Here is a 20,937-nt window from a genome sequence, read left to right as displayed (position 1 = left end):
GAATAAAAGTACCTTAAATGACGTCCTACTCACCAAATAAAGACACCACATGAACACGTAGGTCATCAGAACATTATATGCATTGTTTCCAGCTATTTCCGACTGGAATATGCAAATTTGTCGATAAAAGTGAGCTCCTTCGTCTCGGAGCTCACACAGCGGCGGCCATCTTGAATGTGCAAAAGTCAGGGGACAAGACATTCCAAGCATAGGGTGATCCAGACCACAGAGGGAGGAGGAAAAAAGGGAAGAAGAAAGTATCTGTGCTTTAAGGTAAGTTTAATCAGTTTTGAATTCTGGGTATTGTGAATCTTAAGAATATAAACTGTCATCATAAATATGTGGGAAGAGGAAGTAGTCACCCAATCCCTTTCTGCCCCCCACATGTGGTAGGGGGAGGTTGTGGCCTCCAGGTCTGAAGGAGGTTGAACTCTCAGTTCCACTAAAGGGTGAGGGAGGCAGCTCCCTGCACAGAGTGGGGGGTAGAGAATACAAGCTCACAGCTGCAAATAACTCACAAGGCCCTTCTGTCAAGGTGTAAACCCTAGGGGTGAGCTATGACTTCAGCATCCCACAGACCCCCCCCCAGGAGGCAGCTGCTTTGCATGGTATGGGGAGGAAGGACCTCAAAGAGTGATCCCTGTCCTGTCCTGTCCTAGTATACTACAGACCTGCAGGACCGGCTGCTTTGCATGGTATGGTGGGGCTTCTATAGAGTGCTCCCTGTCCTGTCCTGTCCTGGTATACTACAGACCCTCAGGAGGCGGCAGCTGCTTTGCATGGTATGGGGGGGGCTTCTATAGAGTGCTCCCTGTCCTGTCCTGTCCTAGTATACTACAGCCCCTTAGGAGGCGGCTGCTGCTTTGTATGGCATGGTGGGGCTTCTATAGAGTGCTCCCTGTCCTGTCCTGTCCTGTCCTAGTATACTACAGACCCTCAGGAGGCGGCTGCTGCTTTGCATGGTATGGGGGGCTTCTATAGAGTGCTCCCTGTCCTGTCCTGTCCTAGTATACTACAGACCCTCAGGAGGCGGCTGCTGCTTTGCATGGTATGGTGGGGCTTCTATAGAGTGCTCCCTGTCCTGTCCTGTCCTAGTATACTACAGACCCTCAGGAGGCGGCAGCTGCTTTGCATGGTATGGTGGGGCTTCTATGGAGTGCTCCCTGTCCTGTCCTGTCCTAGTATACTACAGACCCCCAGGAGGCGGCGGCTGCTTTGCATGGTAAGGGGGGCTTCTATAGAGTGCTCCCTCTCCTGTCCTGTCCTGTCCTAGTATACTACAGACCTGCAGGAGGCGGCTGCTGCTTTGTATGGTATGGGGGGGTTTCTATAGAGTGCTCCCTGTCCTGTCCTGTCCTAGTATACTACAGACCTGCAGGAGACGGCTGCTGCTTTGCATGGTATGGTGGGGCTTCTATAGAGTGCTCCCTCTCCTGTCCTGTCCTGTCCTAGTATACTACAGACCTGCAGGAGGCGGCGGCTTTGCATGGTATGGTGGGGCTTCTATAGAGTGCTTCCTGTCCTGACCTGTCCTGTCCTAGTATACTACAGACCTGCAGGAGACGGCTGCTTTGTATGGTAAGGGGGGCTTCTATGGAGTGCTCCCTCTCCTGTACTGTCCTGTCCTAGTATACTACAGACCCCCAGGAGGCGGCTGCTTTGTATGGTATGGGGGGGGCTTCTATAGAGTGCTCCCTGTCCTGTCCTGTCTTGTCCTAGTATACTACAGACCCTCAGGAGGCGGCTGCTGCTTTGCATGGTATGGTGGGGCTTCTATGGAGTGCTCCCTGTCCTGTCCTGTCCTAGTATACTACAGACCCCCAGGAGGCGGCGGCTGCTTTGCATGGTAAGGGGGGCTTCTATAGAGTGCTCCCTCTCCTGTCCTGTCCTGTCCTAGTATACTACAGACCTGCAGGAGGTGGCTGATTTGCATGGTATGGTGGGGCTTCTATAGAGTGCTTCCTGTCCTGTCCTGTCCTAGTATACTACAGACCCCCAGGAGGCGGCTGCTTTGTATGGTATGGGGGGGCTTCTATAGAGTGCTCCCTGTCCTGTCCTGTCCTAGTATACTACAGACCCTCAGGAGGCGGCTGCTGCTTTGCATGGTATGGTGGGGCTTCTATAGAGTGCTTCCTGTCCTGTCCTGTCCTAGTATACTACAGACCCCCAGGAGGCGGCTGCTTTGTATGGTATGGGGGGGGCTTCTATAGAGTGCTCCCTGTCCTGTCCTGTCCTAGTATACTACAGACCCTCAGGAGGCGGCTGCTGCTTTGCATGGTATGGTGGGGCTTCTATAGAGTGCTCCCTGTCCTGTCCTGTCCTGGTATACTACAGACCCTCAGGAGGCGGCAGCTGCTTTGCATGGTATGGTGGGGCTTCTATAGAGTGCTCCCTGTCCTGTCCTGTCCTAGTATACTACAGACCCTCAGGAGGCGGCTGCTGCTTTGCATGGTATGGTGAGGCTTCTATGGAGTGCTCCCTGTCCTGTCCTGTCCTAGTATACTACAGACCCCCAGGAGGCGGCGGCTGCTTTGCATGGTATGGTGGGGCTTCTATAGAGTGCTCCCTGTCCTGTCCTGTCCTAGTTTACTACAGACCCTCAGGAGGCGGTGGCTGCTTTGTATGGTATGGGGGCTTCTATAGAGTGCTCCCTGTCCTGTCCTGTCCTAGTTTACTACAGACCTGCAGGCGGCGGCTGCTTTGCATGGTATGGGGGGCTTCAATAGCGTGCTCTCTGTCCTGTCCTGTCCTAGTAATCTACAGACCTGCAGGAGGCGGCTGCTTTGTATGGTACGGGGGGTTCTATAGAGTGCTCCCTGTCCTGTCCTGTCCTGTCCTAGTATACTACAGACCCTCAGGTGGCGGCTGCTTTGCATGGTATGGGGGGGCTTCTATAGAGTGCTCCCTGTCCTGTCCTAGTATACTACAGACCCTCAGGAGGCTGGTGCTTTGCATGGTATGGGGGGGCTTCTATAGAGTGCTCCCTGTCCTGTCCTGTCCTGGTATACTACAGACCCTCAGGAGGCGGCTGCTGCTTTGCATGGTATGGTGGGGCTTCTATAGAGTGCTCCCTGTCCTGTCCTGTCCTAGTATACTACAGACCCTCAGGAGGCGGCAGCTGCTTTGCATGGTATGGTGGGGCTTCTATGGAGTGCTCCCTGTCCTGTCCTGTCCTAGTATACTACAGACCCCAGGAGGCGGCGGCTGCTTTGCATGGTAAGGGGGGCTTCTATAGAGTGCTCCCTCTCCTGTCCTGTCCTGTCCTAGTATACTACAGACCTGCAGGAGGCGGCTGCTGCTTTGTATGGTATGGGGGGGTTTCTATAGAGTGCTCCCTGTCCTGTCCTGTCCTAGTATACTACAGACCTGCAGGAGACGGCTGCTGCTTTGCATGGTATGGTGGGGCTTCTATAGAGTGCTCCCTCTCCTCTCCTGTCCTGTCCTAGTATACTACAGACCTGCAGGAGGCGGCGGCTTTGCATGGTATGGTGGGGCTTCTATAGAGTGCTTCCTGTTCTGTCCTGTCCTGTCCTAGTATACTACAGACCTGCAGGAGACGGCTGCTTTGTATGGTAAGGGGGGCTTCTATGGAGTGCTCCCTCTCCTGTACTGTCCTGTCCTAGTATACTACAGACCCCCAGGAGGCGGCTGCTTTGTATGGTATGGGGGGGGCTTCTATAGAGTGCTCCCTGTCCTGTCCTGTCCTAGTATACTACAGACCCTCAGGAGGCGGCTGCTGCTTTGCATGGTATGGTGGGGCTTCTATGGAGTGCTCCCTGTCCTGTCCTGTCCTAGTATACTACAGACCCCCAGGAGGCGGCGGCTGCTTTGCATGGTAAGGGGGGCTTCTATAGAGTGCTCCCTCTCCTGTCCTGTCCTGTCCTAGTATACTACAGACCTGCAGGAGGTGGCTGCTTTGCATGGTATGGTGGGGCTTCTATAGAGTGCTTCCTGTCCTGTCCTGTCCTAGTATACTACAGACCCCCAGGAGGCGGCTGCTTTGTATGGTATGGGGGGGGCTTCTATAGAGTGCTCCCTGTCCTGTCCTGTCCTAGTATACTACAGACCCTCAGGAGGCGGCTGCTGCTTTGCATGGTATGGTGGGGCTTCTATAGAGTGCTTCCTGTCCTGTCCTGTCCTAGTATACTACAGACCCCCAGGAGGCGGCTGCTTTGTATGGTATGGGGGGGGCTTCTATAGAGTGCTCCCTGTCCTGTCCTGTCCTAGTATACTACAGACCCTCAGGAGGCGGCTGCTGCTTTGCATGGTATGGTGGGGCTTCTATAGAGTGCTCCCTGTCCTGTCCTGTCCTGGTATACTACAGACCCTCAGGAGGCGGCAGCTGCTTTGCATGGTATGGTGGGGCTTCTATAGAGTGCTCCCTGTCCTGTCCTGTCCTAGTATACTACAGACCCTCAGGAGGCGGCTGCTGCTTTGCATGGTATGGTGAGGCTTCTATGGAGTGCTCCCTGTCCTGTCCTGTCCTAGTATACTACAGACCCCCAGGAGGCGGCGGCTGCTTTGCATGGTATGGTGGGGCTTCTATAGAGTGCTCCCTGTCCTGTCCTGTCCTAGTTTACTACAGACCCTCAGGAGGCGGTGGCTGCTTTGTATGGTATGGGGGCTTCTATAGAGTGCTCCCTGTCCTGTCCTGTCCTAGTTTACTACAGACCTGCAGGCGGCGGCTGCTTTGCATGGTGTGGGGGGCTTCAATAGCGTGCTCTCTGTCCTGTCCTGTCCTAGTATTCTACAGACCTGCAGGAGGCGGCTGCTTTGTATGGTACGGGGGGTTCTATAGAGTGCTCCCTGTCCTGTCCTGTCCTGCCCTAGTATACTACAGACCCTCAGGTGGCGGCTGCTTTGCATGGTATGGGGGGGCTTCTATAGAGTGCTCCCTGTCCTGTCCTAGTATACTACAGACCCTCAGGAGGCTGCTGCTTTGCATGGTATGGGGGGGCTTCTATAGAGTGCTCCCTGTCCTGTCCTGTCCTAGTATACTACAGACCCTCAGGAGGCGGCTGCTGCTTTGCATGGTATGGGGGGGCTTCTATGGAGTGCTCCCTGTCCTGTCCTGTCCTGTCCTAATATACTACAGACCTGCAGGAGGCGGCTGCTGCTTTGCATGGTATGGGGGGGCTTCTATGGAGTGCTCCCTGTCCTGTCCTGTCCTGTCCTGTCATGTCCTAGTATACTACAGACCTGCAGGCGGCGGCTGCTTTGCATGGTATGGTGGGGCTTCTATGGAGTGCTCCCTGTCCTGTTCTGTCCTGTCCTAGTATACTACGGACCTGCAGGAGGCGGCTGCTGCTTTGCATGGTATGGAGGGGCTTCTATGGAGTGCTCCCTGTCCTGTCCTGTCCTGTCCTGTCCTAGTATACTACAGACCTGCAGGCAGCGGCTGCTTTGCATGGTATGGTGGGGCTTCTATGTGCTCCCTGTCCTGTCCTGTCCTAGTATACTACAGACCCCCAGGAGGCGGCGGCTGCTTTGCATGGTATGGTGGGGCTTCTATAGAGTGCTCCCTGTCCTGTCCTGTCCTAGTATACTACAGACCTGCAGGAGGCGGCTGCTTTGCATGGTATGGTGAGGCTTCTATAGAGTGCTCCCTGTCCTGTCCTGTCCTGTCCTAGTATACTACAGACCTGCAGGAGGCGGCTGCTTTGCATGGTATGGTGGGGCTTCTATGGAGTGCTCCCTGTCCTGTCCTGTCCTAGTATACTACAGACCTGCAGGAGGCGGCGGCTGCTTTGCATGGTATGGGGGGGCTTCTATAGAGTGCTCCCTGTCCTGTCCTGTCCTAGTATACTACAGACCCCAGAAGGCGGCTGCTGCTTTGCATGGTATGGCGGGGCTTCTATGGAGTGCTCCCTGTCCTGTCCTGTCCTAGTATACTACAGACCCCCAGGAGGCGGCGGCTGCTTTGCATGGTATGGTGGGGCTTCTATGGAGTGCTCCCTGTCCTGTCCTGTCCTAGTATACTACAGACCTGCAGGAGGCGGCTGCTGCTTTGCATGGTATGGCGGGGCTTCTATGGAGTGCTCCCTGTCCTGTCCTGTCCTAGTATACTACAGACCCCCAGGAGGCGGCGGCTGCTTTGCATGGTATGGTGGGGCTTCTATAGAGTGCTCCCTGTCCTGTCCTGTCCTGTCCTAGTATACTACAGACCCTCAGGAGGCGGCTGCTGCTTTGTATGGTATGGTGGGCTTCTATAGAGTGCTCCCTGTCCTGTCCTGTCCTAGTATACTACAGACCTTCAGGAGCGTGTATAGTGCGTCTACTCACCCGTGAGGGTCTCCCGGCGTGGAGGGACCCCTGCTCTGCGTGGCTCTGTACAGACAGCGCACCAGCATGAAACGCAGGGGCTGCTTCAGGGCTCAGGAGTCACTGGGCTCACTGTGCACCCCCGTGCCAGGTTGTACGTGGGAACCAGTCTGCTGTAGACGTCAGTTACAGCAGTATCCTTTATATGAGATTCTTGAATTCTGCCTTAAGGGAAACAGTCACTACCATCCGTAGGGTAACTATCACATTGTTTTATTTATTTTTTGTACTTGGTCTTCTCGGTGATGAGGCCACAATGTTTGGTCCAATGGCAGCCTGGCGTTGCACAGCCCGGGTCTTCTGGGAGTGGCCATTTCTAACAGCACTGAGAGCAGGACGCATAGCAGGGGCCATAAGTCAAGGTGGGAGTGATGGGCCTTCTTCGCCCTGGACCTCACCTACCAGTAATGGTCATTGCGGAGCCTAGCTCCATGGTGTTCTATAATGCTGCGACACTCGACAAAGTGACACGCAGAATCTCTACCTTGGGAGCGCAGAATAACACAAATGTTCCATTGTTTGCAACGACAACAGAACCCTCGGTATAGAGTCAAAATATCGAGTTTTTAATATTGATATGCATTAATATCGATTAAAAAATATAGAATGGACACAATATCGACTGGACAGAATATAGACTACAAAAATATCGAATTTGAGGTAAGTAAGTTAATATCAATTTTTAAAGTGTTTTTTATGTTAGTATATGTATGAACAGTGTATATTTATTATATTATTTATAATAATTAATTATTTGTATGGTATTTAATTTTTGCGTAATATAATTCTGTAGGGGGTTGTGGGTTTATAGGGGAATAGGGTGGGAAGTAATTTAATTATAATTAATTAAATATGTTAATTTATTTATTGGTATTTATTTTGAATTAATTGTTAATTAATTATTAATTGGTAATTAATTAAAATATAATTGGTCATTAATTTTAATTAATTGATTAATTGATAATTATGTTAATTTTAGTAATTTATTTTCTGTAGCGGGTTGTGGGTTTATAGGGGAATAGGGTGGGAAGTAATTTAAATATAATTAATTAAATATGTTAATTTATTTATTGGTATTTATGTTAAATTAATTGTTAATTAATGATTAATTGATAATTAATTAAAATATAATTGGTAATTAATTTAATTAATTGATTAATTGATAAATATGTTAATTTTAGTAATTTATTTTCTGTAGCGGGTTGTGGGTTTATAGGGGAATAGGGTGGGAAGTAATTTAATTATAAATAATTAAATATGTTAATTTATTTATTTGTATTTATTTTTAATTAATTGTGAATTAATTATTAATTGGTAATTAATTAAAATATAATGGGTAATTAATTTTGATCAATTTATTAATTGATAATTATGTTAATTTTATTAATTTATTTTCTGTAGTTGGTTGTGGGTGTATAGGGGAATAGGATGGGGAGTAATTTAATTGTAAGTAATTCTATTTTTAAAATCTTTTTTTATCTAATTTTTAATTATTTTTTAATTGTTAATTAATTTATTGTTAATTGGTAAATAATGTGTAGTAGTAGGTAATTATTTTTATTAATTAATTTGTATTTGTATTTTTAATTGATTAATTCATATTGTATGTAAAAGTGTTAATTATTTTAATTAATTTGTAATTGGTATTAATATTTATTTTATTTTTATTTATAGATGAAGTATGTACTTTCCCTACTGTTGCACTCACTGGAGTGGGAATAGTAATTTTTACCCCAACGCTATCCAACGCTTTCCCTACTGTTGCACTCTCTGGAGTGGGAATAGTAATTTTTACCTCTACGCTATCCAACGCTTTCCCTACTGTTGCACTCTCTGGAGTGGGAATAGTAATTTTTACCCCTACGCTATTCAACGCTTTCTCTACTGTTGCACTCTCTGGAGTGGGAATAGTAATTTTTACCTCTGCGCTATCCAACCCTTTCCCTACTGTTGCACTCTCTGGAGTGGGAATAGTAATTTTTACCTCTACGCTATCCAACGCTTTCCCTACTGTTGTACTCTCTGGAGTGGGAATAGTAATTTTTACCTCTACGCTATCCAACGCTTTCCCTACTGTTGCACTCTCTGGAGTGGGAATAGTAATTTTTACCCCTACGCTATCCAGCGCTTTCCCTACTGTTGCACTCTCTAGAGTTGGAATAGTAATTTTTACCCCTACGCTATCCAATGCTTTCCCTACTGTTGCACTCTCCGGAGTGGGAATAGTAATTTTTACCTCCCCGCTATCCAACCCTTTCCCTACTGTTGCACTCTCTGGAGTGGTAATAGTAAATTTTACCCTTTCCGCTATCCTACGGTAAAAATATTGTAATTTTTTTATTAATATTACGTTTATATTTATATATGTATTAACAAATCAATTTGTATGTTTTTTTTTACTTACATTAATTATTTATTAATGTTAAGGTTATTTAAGTATTTTAAGTATGTTTAAGTTAATTATATTTATTATTTCATTAATTTTCAATTCATTTAAAGCATTTTAAAAAAAATCGATATTTTGACTAACTATATTTTTTACATCAATATTTTTGATTCGATATTTTTGTACTTACCTGTGTGGAGAGAGGAGGTCGATATTTTGGTATTCTATATTTTTACCTCGCTATTTTGGTAGGTCGATATTTTGGCATTCTATATTATGTCAGTGATCCAGAACCCTCACCTCTTCTCAACGATTAAAACAAAATAACCAAGACCAAGAAACCAACTCAAAAATAATAAGGAAGTGTACATGGACTACTTGCAATTGGCGCAGGCCTTGCAACCGTGCTCTGACCAGGCATCAGAGGATAACCACATGGGAGTCCCACACCAACATCTGATGGTGGCAATCCCCACAAGGCCTCAAACCAGAGGGTTTTAGCAGATCCCTGGTGAGCTCAAACAAGTAATTGCAATGCAATAGGTCTTGCATTTACGCAAGTTTAAGCTATTGGCATTGTAAATGAAAATGCCTTTTATTTATGTTTTAAAACTAAAATATGGACAAAAGGCTTTGCCATTTACAATAGCAATAGTCCAAACTTGTGTAAATGTGAGACCTATTGCATTGCAAATGCTTTTTTTTTACTCTGTTGCATTTTAAAAAAAATAGGTCATAGTCACTTTGCAATCAATCTAACTCATTATCAGAGCCTTGGCTGATCAGTTTAAAACTCAGAATAATTTGACATGTGGACAGTGTAATTTTAACAACCAGAACTGGACTTAACATCACAGCACATTGAAGTAGGGAAAGCTTTAAGAGCAAGCAGACCAATGAAGGGTCACTGGAACTAGGCCCAATAAACATACTCCGAATCACTCAGAGGGCAAACTCCTTCTCTAGTGTTGGACACCAACTGAGGTGGTTGATGGAGTCGCAGATAAGACCCGTCTTCGATAACAGGATCTCCCCTGCACGACTACGGTGCTCGACCCCAGCGCGCCAGGAAGTGACGAAGGCCTACGGGGGAGGAAGGCCAAGAAATGATGAAAATGATGGGCCTTACATCTTACGCCGATGACACACAACTGGTTCTGGCAGTAAATAACAATGGTGACAAAGTGGCAGCCGAATTCCAAGAAGGCATGCTGACCATCAGTAGCTGGATGGCCAGCAATTGCCTTAAGTTGAACTCTGACAGCCCCCCCCCAACCCCAGTCACCAAGGTCAGGAACCTGGGCGTCATATTTGATGACAGACTGACCTTTTCACCGCACGCAAATTCGGTAGTCTCGGCCTCACTGTTTAAACTACGAATGATAAAGAAAATTCTACCTTTCATTCCTTTGAATGCCGGAAAGACTCTGGTCAGGGCTCTACTCTTGTCCTCTGTAGACTATTGTAACGGGCTATTTGTAAATGCAGAAAAGAAGGTCATCCAAAAGTTACAATCAGTCCAAAACGCAGCAGCAGTATTATTATCCAGAACGCCCAAGTTTAAGCACATCTCTCATGTCATCAGAAAGTATCACTGGCTCTCGGTGGAGAATCGCACTAAATTTAAGGCCTTGTGTATCGCCTTTTAGGCCACCCGAAACTCTAGACCCCAATATCTAATAAAGGAGCTAGCAACCTACTCTCCTAACAGGGCTTTACGCTCAGCCACTGCATTCTTGCCTGAGGTTCCCGGTGTCAAAACGGCAACATGGGCGATAAGCAATTTATTGTCACCACAGCCAGACTCTGGAACTCACTTCCGTTACAGATCAGATCTTGTCAGTCTCTGCTTACTTTTAGAAAAATATCCAAGACCTGGCTGTTTAATCAATAGTGCACTCCGCCCAGTATATACCGCAGTCCATAGCGTCCAGACACTTACGGGTATTTGAGCGCTTTGCAAATCTCGAAAAATACAAAAATAAAGGTACCGTATGACAGGACTGAGCATTTCACCAAGTTCACTACTACGTGCGTGCCCGTGAATCTCGCGGGTCCTACTCAATCGAGGAATTGTGCCCGGAGTGTTCACACTCGAAGCAGTCAACAGGGTGAGGGAAAATAAACAAAGATCTGGTCAGCACTCTCGCGGGACTGACAGGCAGTCGCCGACACCAACGTGTGTTTGGGATTTACTGGAAACGGAACTGCTGGTGCTTCAAGGGCCACGTCCTTCTCGAGTATGGTATGGTATGTATAAAGCGCTTACCGTCCCTGACCAGGCACTAAATGTGGATGGGATAGCAAGCTACTACATGGGAAGCCAGAGTTCCCATCAAGACTGGATAGCACAACAATCCGACTCAGAAATGTTTACAAATTTCAGTCGGAGGACAATCACCAACCGCAAATCTTGCACAGTTTACAATCTGATGCGCCACAAGTTTAACAAGCATTTGCAATGCAAAAGGTCTCCAAATGCATTCCCTAAATGTAAGTGAAGCACGTCGTCCGGAGAAACTTAATGAAGGAAATAGAACACGCCATGTGTAACATCCAAGTAAAGGGGACAGTAGCCATGGGAGGAATCGAATGGCGACATGATTGTACCAAGGAGGGACCAACAAGCCTCATAATGAACCAGAAGACAGCATTTACAAAGGACAAACACACGAGCCAATAAAAAACAAGGCGGGGGAGTGGGCGAAGCTTCTCTCACCTACTGACCTACCACAGCTCTTTGGCTCACGTTGGACCTAAAAAGAAATATTTGACAAAAGGTAAAAAAAAGTTGACAAGAAAGTGGTTGAGGGAGCTCTCCAAATCCGATCTCTTTGCACGGATAGAAAGGAACAGATATCAGCGTGCCTGCATGGCGCTTATGAATTTCCTCGATGTCACTTGAAACACAGATGGCGTCGACACAGGGCTGATGGATGGTACCTAACGGCCAACAGAGGTGCTGCTCAAGATTTTCTGGATCCAGTCTGACACCTGGGCAATACTCAGGTCTCTATAAAATAGTTCTTATTAAAAAAGTACCTAAATAAAAGGGGTTAGAGTCGGGTTTCAAGTCATATCTCTGTTCTTTGATACTCACAGACCAACGATAATCTTCAAATTTATCTTGACGGATAGAATTCTCTCGTTAGCCCCATGAGTGTTTCTTTCTGTCTTATTCGCGCCAACTTTTGGTTGGAATGAGTTACAACATATCGTCGTAGCACAACCTCCCCTTGGAGTGGATCCAGGGTGGCGCGCAGTCTCTGTAGTTGTTCTGAGCATCTTTACTGCGCGTTTATGTGGAAGTCATTTATGTCTAGAGTAGTTTCTGGTATTTATGCAGAGATGCGATTTTAATCTCATTTTTTATGTTTACATTTTCTTTAATACATTTTGTTATTTTACTGTCCTTTGTATCAATACAGAGCAATAGATTGAAAAAATGAACATCTTTCACTGATCAATATTAGTTTTACCTTCTAGCTTTCTCAGCAGTCGGGACAACTTGGCGCGAGGCGTGGGGCGGCGGCGACTGGATTCACTCTTTTCAGATCTTTCACTGAAAGGAAACATTACATTTGGTGAAGTTTATATTTCTACTACAATATCGGCTTCAGGTTAATTAGACAGTTCTACATGTGCTCACTGTGGGTAAATAACTACATTCTGATAATGGTTAATGTTTCTGTAACTCTTTAACATTAAGAATTCAGGGGAGATTCACCCATTTATTGTGCAATGCAGCGCAGCAACTGAAGGTGCAGTGAGAGGAGAGAGCGGGGAGGCGCCGGGGCTACGAGGATGTGTTGCTTGTGAGAAATTGGGTTATTGGTTGAGGGGGTGAAACCCAGGGCCGGCTTTAGGGTGGTGCGACCGGTGCTAAGGCACTGGGCACTGGCTTGTGGAGTGGGGGCTGTTTACTTAAATATATAGTGGAATTACAAGCACCTGCTACAGCGTTCCTGGCCTCCAGCAATTTTCCAGCAACAGCAAAAATGTCAAGACAACTCTGGTGATTGCTGGAGCTGCTGGAGAGATATGGGGGCATATTACCAAGCTATAGCGATGATTATCGCTAAGCTTGGTTAGGGGACAAAATAATATCGCAGAGCTTCGCCTATTTTTATCACTTAGGAGCCTTGATATTATCAAGGTTTATCTCCTAAGCGATAAACATCGGCCGAAATGCATGAATATCGCTGTAAAGTCAGCGATATTCATGCATTACCGAGCTAATGCTCTTAGCCATGTTATCCACCTCCCATTGGATAACATGGCTAAGAACTGCTCAGGGCAGGTGTTAGCTTTTGGAGATATTCGCGCTTAGCGCGAATATCTCCATAAGTTGGTAATAGGAGATAGCGATGTTAGCGACTGTTTCCAGTCGCTAACATCTTGGCACGCCCACTTTGCATGTCATTAGTGATAAATATCACTGGCATGCAAAGTGGGGCCCAAGATGGTCGCTATCTCCTACTAGCTGTGGCTAACTGGTGTTAGCGACAGCTCGGTAATAGGGCGTGAAAATCATCGCCGCTTTAGTGGGAAAAATTCCCGCTAAATCGGCGATAAGGCCCTTGGTAAAATGCCCCACGGAGTTTTGTTTAGTGGAAGTTTGGACTCATCATAAGGTGTCGCAGAGAGTTTATGATGCAAAGCACATGTACTATGCAGATCACAACACGCACAGAATGTAAATAGGTCAGTGGGTTACTGTTGTTGTCAGAGAGATGCTTTTGTTACTTGCAGTTTATAAGCTTAAATCCTAACATAGAACAGTGAGTTATTATCTGTCATCAAAGAGCTGCGTGCAAGAGGGCGTGGTTATGGAGATTGAGGGGCGCTGCTAGAGGGTGGTAGTGAGGGAATCAGTGGAGAGGAGGTCATTGGAGGACGCCAATAAGAACGGTCGCGCCGGGCACCACCAGCACTGAACCCCGCCCTGGTGAAACCCTTCTCAAGCAACAACCACAATCCTTGTCAGAGTGAACCAGAAAAGTCACAAACTTAACCTGAGCTTGACCCTCTGGTAGCTCGGCACAAAAGCAGTCAGGCTTAACTTGGAGACAATGTGTAAAGTTTTATGCAGCACACAAACAGAAATGAAGTGAAGACACAACACATCTAAAATCCACCACCAATTATGAAACATAGAGTATGTTTAAAAAAAATATTTGAGATCCAAATGACAAAAACCCAATCAGCAGAACTGGAGATATACCATTTTAAAGATCTAAGTAGGGTGCCTAAAAGCACAAAGCCCAAAGCGCCTCTCATGGGTTTCTGGTTGTGCGAGCTGAAAGTCTCAAGTTCAGGTCGACTACAGTGGAGCGCAGGCATGAAACAGGGACCAGGTTAGTCTGGCTGAAAAAGTTACCTTCTCAAAGTCCGGCAAGAAGAGTTCAGTCTGCGACAGAGAGGCTGCGAGCAGCGGGTGGTCATTTTTGTAGCGCTGAGAGCAGGTCGGGTGTCACGGACGGTCGATGCTGGAGCTTCATGTTTTTTTTGTTGCAAAGTTCTATATAGCGCGAACTTGAACCGAACAGGGTATCAGAGCACTTTACACAGCACCAGTTACGTTGCACAAGGACACACAGTCATTTTGTTAGGCACGGGGAGATTGCCTGGTTACTCACCGGTAATATCCATTACTCCGAGCCCTGGTCTCCCCGTCCCATTCCTTATCAGTGAGCAGCTAGTCTGCTCCACAGAAACCTATAGCCTAGCTGAGCTGTTTGCACTTCCCCCAATATGGCGTCACTATCACGTGACAATAAAGGGGGAAGTGCATCACCGGAACATCCTGAGAATACCAAAGAAACCCAGAACGAAAACAGACAATCACCCAAAGAAAAACCCAAAACAGGGAGGGAGGGAAGGGCTCAGGAATTGGACGGGGAGACCAGGACACGGAGTAATGGATATTACCGGTGAGTAACCTGGCATTACCTCCTCGTCCTGTCTCCCCGTCCCATTCCTTATCAGTGAGCCCATACCCAAGCACACGGTGATGGCAAGAAAAAAAAAGACCAAAAAGTGCGTGTTGGAATTGGCCCTTCTGGCAGGTTCACCCCTAAACATTTTGCTTTTAATGGTGACCGGGTGATGGTGATTTTTGGTTTCTGCGCACTTTCACTGTGTCCCAGTGGAAAGTGTGTGCGCACTCTGAGTGCATGTGGTGAGATAGGCCTGCCCTCCCAAAGGAATGCATGGGGAATGTATGTGTCCCTGGTAGTTCCTGATGCGTGGGGTGTGCAGGCTCGAGTCTGGTATGTGCGGACTCGTGTGATTGAATGCTGCACAATGATGCGTGCAGCCTGTTTGTGTCTAATATGGAAGTGCCACTTCTAGAAGTGTGCCTGTCTGTGCAGTGAATGTGCTGGCGTGTGATTGGCTGGAGCTGGCTGGGGTGACAGGCTCCATGAGTCATGATGGGTCTGCCTGGTGGTGAGTGTTGAGATTAGCATGTGTGATGTGAGGGAGGGGCTGCACCTGGGACCTGAATAGGGCTGGGCTTTCCCCACACAATGCTGGCTCCGCCCCCTGTGGTGCGACTGATGACCCTAGCCTGCCTGGTGAATGGAAAGGGTGGCTGGGGAAAACAAAGTACTCCAAAACCAGCTGCAACTGGTTTCTCCCCCACCCTGCACCCTGAGACAAAGGATTTTGATGTATAAAAAGGGGCTGTGTCCCCTTGCAATCTGTTCTCTTCCAGGATCCTATCTGAGGGGGGCTGCTGCTGGGCGCCAGGAGGACCGCCACTTGGACTGCCTCCCTGCCTGGAGGCCCAGTGAGCTGGCTCTGGGCCCAGCCTTGCCCCCCTGCCTGCTTAAAAGAACTTTTCTGGAGCTTTATTTTACTTATAGTGCCTGGGAGCGCTGTATTTTTACTTTGGCGGCTGCCCACGCCGCATATTGCTGGGTTCCTGCTTTAATTTACCCCCCTGACCGGTGCCCTCCATGGACAGGAACGTGCAGATATGCATCCATCAGATCCAGGGACGCCAGGAAGCCCCCTGGAAGCACCAGAGGCAGGATGGACTGCAGAGTCACCATCTTGAATGGACGATGGAGAACAAAGCGATTGACTCGTTTTAGATCCAAAACAGGACGAAGATCTGAAGTACCTTTCTTGGAGACCAGAAATAGGATCGAATAGCAACCCTCGCCCCACTCCAGAGGAGGAACCTCCACAATAGCATTCTTTTCCAACAGAAGCCGAACACCTGTCAGCAGAGCCTCCCGTCGCAGAGGAAGACGGGGCAGGGGAGTTCGAACAAAAACCGGAGGAGGAGAAGAGGAAACTCTATCCGGCAACCCTCCGACACAGTCTGAACTGTCCAGGCATCCGGAACTGACAACCACTGGGACCGGAAGGACTGGAGGTGACTACCAACTGGCAAAGGCAGGCAGTCATTGGGAAGAGGAGGAAGCTGTGGTGGCAACACCGGCAGAGGCCGGAGGCTTGGCACCTCCAGGGGCCCCCCAGGCCACGACCCCTGCCACGAAAGGGCTGAGAAGCGCCCCGAGCAGGAGACCCAAAAGCGCGACGGTAGCCAAACCCACACTCCCTAGAAGGAGGGCGGACCAGAGCCCCCAGCTTGCGGTTCACCGCCGATTGCTTGACCATATCCTCCAGCTGGGGACCGAACACCTTGGAACCTTCAAAGGGCAACTTAAGGAGGACCGATTTCTGGGAAGACTCAGCCTTCCATGAACGCCTCCATATATGACGACGGGCAATCCGTCTTTGTCTGGAAAGCATGATTCATTCATTACTTTATTCAGGTTTCCATATATCCAGCCACCTGGATAAGCTATGTACTTTCTATCTATTGAGGTCATTAGAGCAAACCATGCTCCACATGAACCATTGTGTGAGAACGGTAAAGGGTAGAATGGCAGAACTCCCTCCGTTTTCTGATAAGGTGGCAGTTGGCCACATACCCAGCAGTCAGTTGCATTGCTGGTCTGGTGAGAATGGTGTAACATACGAATAAATGTATTGTTACGTAGTGCAAGTCGATATGACAATTCATGGGGTGGCAGTTCACTAAATGTATGCTCTATGGTACTGTTACTGGAAGAATGTATATGTGAGGAAACGGGAAAGAAAACATGTAGCAATAAACTGATACCAATTATAACAATGCACAGAATAAAAAGGATGATCAAAGTAACTATACATCTACTGCGTAATACCTTGCAGTACTTTTCCTTCTTATCTCTCTTCTTGCTATTCTCATATGTGATCTTATACATGTCAGAATCGAGTCTAACCGATTCACCACCGGGTGGGCTTAAACAATTAAACTACGTCTGACTTGCTACTTCTATACTCTTGCTGAGGGGTGTATTCTAGCAAAGGTCTTCTTTATTAAGAGTTTCAAAGTTCCAAAGTTCCAAAGTTCCAAAGTTTCTTTTGTAGTGATGAAGGTGAGTTCGGCCTTTACGTCCTTCCACCAACTTCGGCGTCTTCCAACGTGGCTCAAGGGGACTTGAACGATCAAAGATCCTGAGGAGTCCAAATTCTCCTGGTGCTATGGCATGTTCCTTGACCTGGGTGTTGTCAGGGAAGGCGGCAGCAACCTGTGAATGAAAAGAGAGTAGTGCAGAAATCAAGGAAGCCAGGTAATCTGTCAGCATGTTACTGTCAACATCAGTTAGTTTTTCATTTTTAGGTATAGGCGTACCCCACATATATACTCCATAAGGAGATAGGCCTGTTCTGGAATGAGCTACCATAAGCATGTAAAAGAGGGCGACCGGCAAGGCCACCATCCAATCCACGCCTTTTTCTGTACAGATCTCAGCAACTTTTGTCTTAATTGTCTGGTTTGTCTTTCTACAAGGCCTGCGACTTCTGGGTGTCTGACACAATGGAATATTCATGTATAACCTGACAGAAGGGACACTTGTTTCATTAATTCAGTGGAGAATGGCTGATCGTTATCTGAATAGATCACATGAGGTAGATTCATAGCTGGGGAAGTACTGCGCACTAATTGTCTGGCTGTTGTAACAGCAGTATAATCTGGAACTGGATATGCTTCTGTCCATCTAGACAGTGCACACACAACTAAGACATATTTGTAACCTCTACATCCGTCCATTTGGATATAATCCATCTGGAGAACTTCAAAAGGGTGGTCAGGAGGATGAAATCCGCCTTGTTCCACCGGAATGCCTTTACCTGGATTGAACTTACAACAGATCGTACATGTTCGTACTTTCTGCTTCACTGCTGCACGTAGGTGCTTGTTAAACCAAATATACTGTAAACAGTCTAGCATCATCTATCATCTTCTCTCCTACGTGTGTTGGACTATGTGCTGAGAAGAAAACAATGTACCTTTTCCCTTAGTCATCTAACCTTGGTTAGTCTGGACCCCTCCTTGTAAAGTCCATTTCTTTATCTCATCTGTTGTGGCATGTGTCTGTATGTCGAGTACATCTTGTGTGGGATCCCTGACTGTCATACATGTTGTCAGTAATTGTACCTCTGTCCTTGTCGTGTCTGGTGGTGTCTGTGCTGTCTGAGCTGTTCGGTCTGCCAGGTCATTACCCTGGGAAATGGTGTCTGTAACTTTGGTATAAGCTTTATATTTCAGGATAGAAATGGCTGTAGGTAAATGTATGGCCTCTAACAGGGCTTGAATAAGCTGGCTCATGCTGAATCTTGGCACCATGAGAGGTCAAAAAAGAAATGCAGGCTTGTGTCAGAGCAATAAGCTCTGCTGCTTGAGCAGACAGTGAGTCTATTTTCTGTGTCTCTATGACTTCAGTGGTCACGGCATACGCTGCTACTAAGTCTCCTGTACTTGTTCTCATGCATGATCCATCTACATGGAGTGTCAGGTCTGGGTCTAGAAGTGCAATATCTGTCAGATCTTGTCTTGGTCTATTCATTACTTCCACACAGTCATGTGGTGATGCATTTACTGTACTTGAGGGCAAAAGCGTTGCAGGATTCAGAATGTTACAACGTCTGATCTCTATGTGTGGTTGAAATAATGTCAGTTCATATCCTGTCAGTCTCGCTACAGTCAAACGTAAAAAGAAATAAAAATAAAAAAGCATAAAATGTTTACTGTGACATGGAGTCGCTAAAGCTGGCGCGTGACATAATGCTCTTTTTAATTCCTCAAATGCCAAGGTGTGTTCTTGTGTCCTAGGGAGAACAGTCAAAATGGCTGCCTCCTGTGTAGTTAACTGTATGAGTGGTTGGCTAGATATGCATACTGTAAGAAGTGAGGCCAATAAAGGCACGGTCTTTCCTTTTGTGTCCTGGGCTGTGAAAGGTTAGTAATGAGTTGTATGATTCTTGTGTTAGCTGTCTACCTGGTGTACCCTCCTCGGAAAGCAAGTGTTGTACACCACTTGCTTTACACAGAAAGTGCAAGACTGTCAGAGATGCAATGTCACAGTCTGGTTCTGATCCTGCTGCAATTAGAATGTCGTTTGTGTTGGTAGGCATGTAAACACTGTCCAACCGTTCCTTTAGTGTCTGACTGTAAATGCTAGGGCTCACTGTCATCAATCTAGCAAAAATAATTATATAAAAATAAATAAATAAATAAAAATGAATTCTCAATTCAAAAGCACTATTTTATATTGGGGAACCTCTACCCAAAACCTCTGCAATTTTACAATAAATCCTACTCTAAATCCTGGTATTAGTATGACCATACTACCTACAATATGTTCTCTAAATGTATCTGAATAAAATCCACATTATTCTTTGTCATAAACAGAAGGCCTAGAAGCCTCGATACTCCTTTGAGAAACAGCCCCTCCCTCTAGAATTATGTTCGCGCTCGGAGCTTTGAATCAATTCCAAGCCGGGCTACACTGTGATCTAAAATTGAATGACTGCCAGATGCTGAACTCATTGCAAGAGCAAGACTCCTGCCAATTATTCTGTTTACACTACTGGGGGAATAACTATCCATTTGCAAGCGTGACTTTATCTGAAGTCAATGAAGCTTATAGTGTTGACTGTAATGAAGAACACTTTTTCTGTACACAAGTCAGAGGGGCTGGGGAGGTAACTTCGCTACGAACTCACTCCTTGCTCACCTACCCCTCCCCTCAGAGCCAGGAGCTGGCTCAGTGTCAAACATCACTAAGAGGAGACCAGCCTCTCACTTGTCTCTGCTTCTCTAAAATTGGGTCGCTGCCAACGCTGAGCTCATTGAAAGAGTCAAGCGTCTGCCAAGTTTCTTAAAGAGTGGGCTTGGTTGGAATGCAAGCTTCCACCCTCCACATGCGAAGGAAGCTAGTGTAAGTCTGATGAGCAGTGGCCCTCCCCTCACATAAACAAAGGGATCGCGGAAAGAATTGGGTTATGGCCAACAAGACAGGCACTGCTCGCTCCAAGAGGGAGTAGCCCTCCCTTTACATAAACATTTACTGGGAGCCAGGCCATCTCGGTCTCGGACGGACTGTCTCAAGGTTAAAAAACACATTCCTTGTACGTCATAACATATCTCTTCCCAGGCCAGAGCTTTTCTAACTTTAACTGAAGCAAGATTTAAAACGTGGTAAAAAGTAAATTAATAAAGACATATATTTTTCTGTAACTGAGTGACATGCTAACATTTTAAATAATTCTGTACTGCTACTAGCTGCAAGGGAAACAATAAACAGAACAAAACAATCATGGCATGGAAACACACCATATTTTACTTTTTTGAAAATAACATGTCGAACTCCTTAATTCTGCATTGCATAACCGATATTTTCATAAGCAAGTGTGCAAGCTTTTCTATTTTACCAGTTAAAAGGGCCAGATTCATACTTTTTCAAAAGGCCATGTTTTCTAATTTTAGTGGGGACTGTTCTCTGCACATATTAATTGAAGCAGCCTGTCAAAGTACATAGGTGAGCCTTGAAACTAAATGAATGCAAATCAAACTAATGTAGGAGACTCTTAGCAATGCACTAAGATGGTAGTGTATTGTAGCTATCAAAAAGGGCCACGTTCATTAATTTACAAATAGCCACTTTCCTAAGTGAGTGTGCTAACATTCACACGCTATTCTAAAGGGCAGCTTGCATTGGGAAAAATATTCTGTAGAAACATTCCTATTTAAAAAACACACTGTTCTATTACACTAATTAAAAACGCATTCTATGAAGGGTCTGATTTATATTTTCTTGTCAACCCTGAAAACATCTAAGCACCCTCCGTGCAAAACCCTTATCTCAATCCGACTGGTTTATTCA

At 46.5% G+C, this 20,937-nt stretch overlaps 1 protein-coding gene across 1 annotated transcript in view; it reads right to left on the bottom strand.

Annotated features, from left to right (window-relative positions):
* LOC144821697 (uncharacterized) overlaps positions 1-14,152 on the bottom strand; it is a 108,542-nt gene extending 94,390 nt beyond the window's left edge. The window contains exons 1-2 of the mRNA XM_078678915.1: positions 14,088-14,152; positions 12,187-12,269 (exon numbers count right to left, since the gene is read on the bottom strand). Coding sequence (XP_078535041.1) covers positions 12,187-12,269; positions 14,088-14,152 — 148 coding nt within the window. The remainder of the gene's footprint in view (positions 1-12,186; positions 12,270-14,087) is intronic.
* Between the last annotated feature and the right edge of the window lie 6,785 nt (positions 14,153-20,937).

This window comes from Lissotriton helveticus, chromosome 2_2 (assembly GCF_964261635.1).
Source record: "Lissotriton helveticus chromosome 2_2, aLisHel1.1, whole genome shotgun sequence".
NCBI lineage: Eukaryota > Metazoa > Chordata > Amphibia > Caudata > Salamandridae > Lissotriton > Lissotriton helveticus.
The sequence above is the reverse complement of the archived record's forward strand: the minus strand, read 5'-3'. Positions and strand labels throughout refer to the sequence as shown.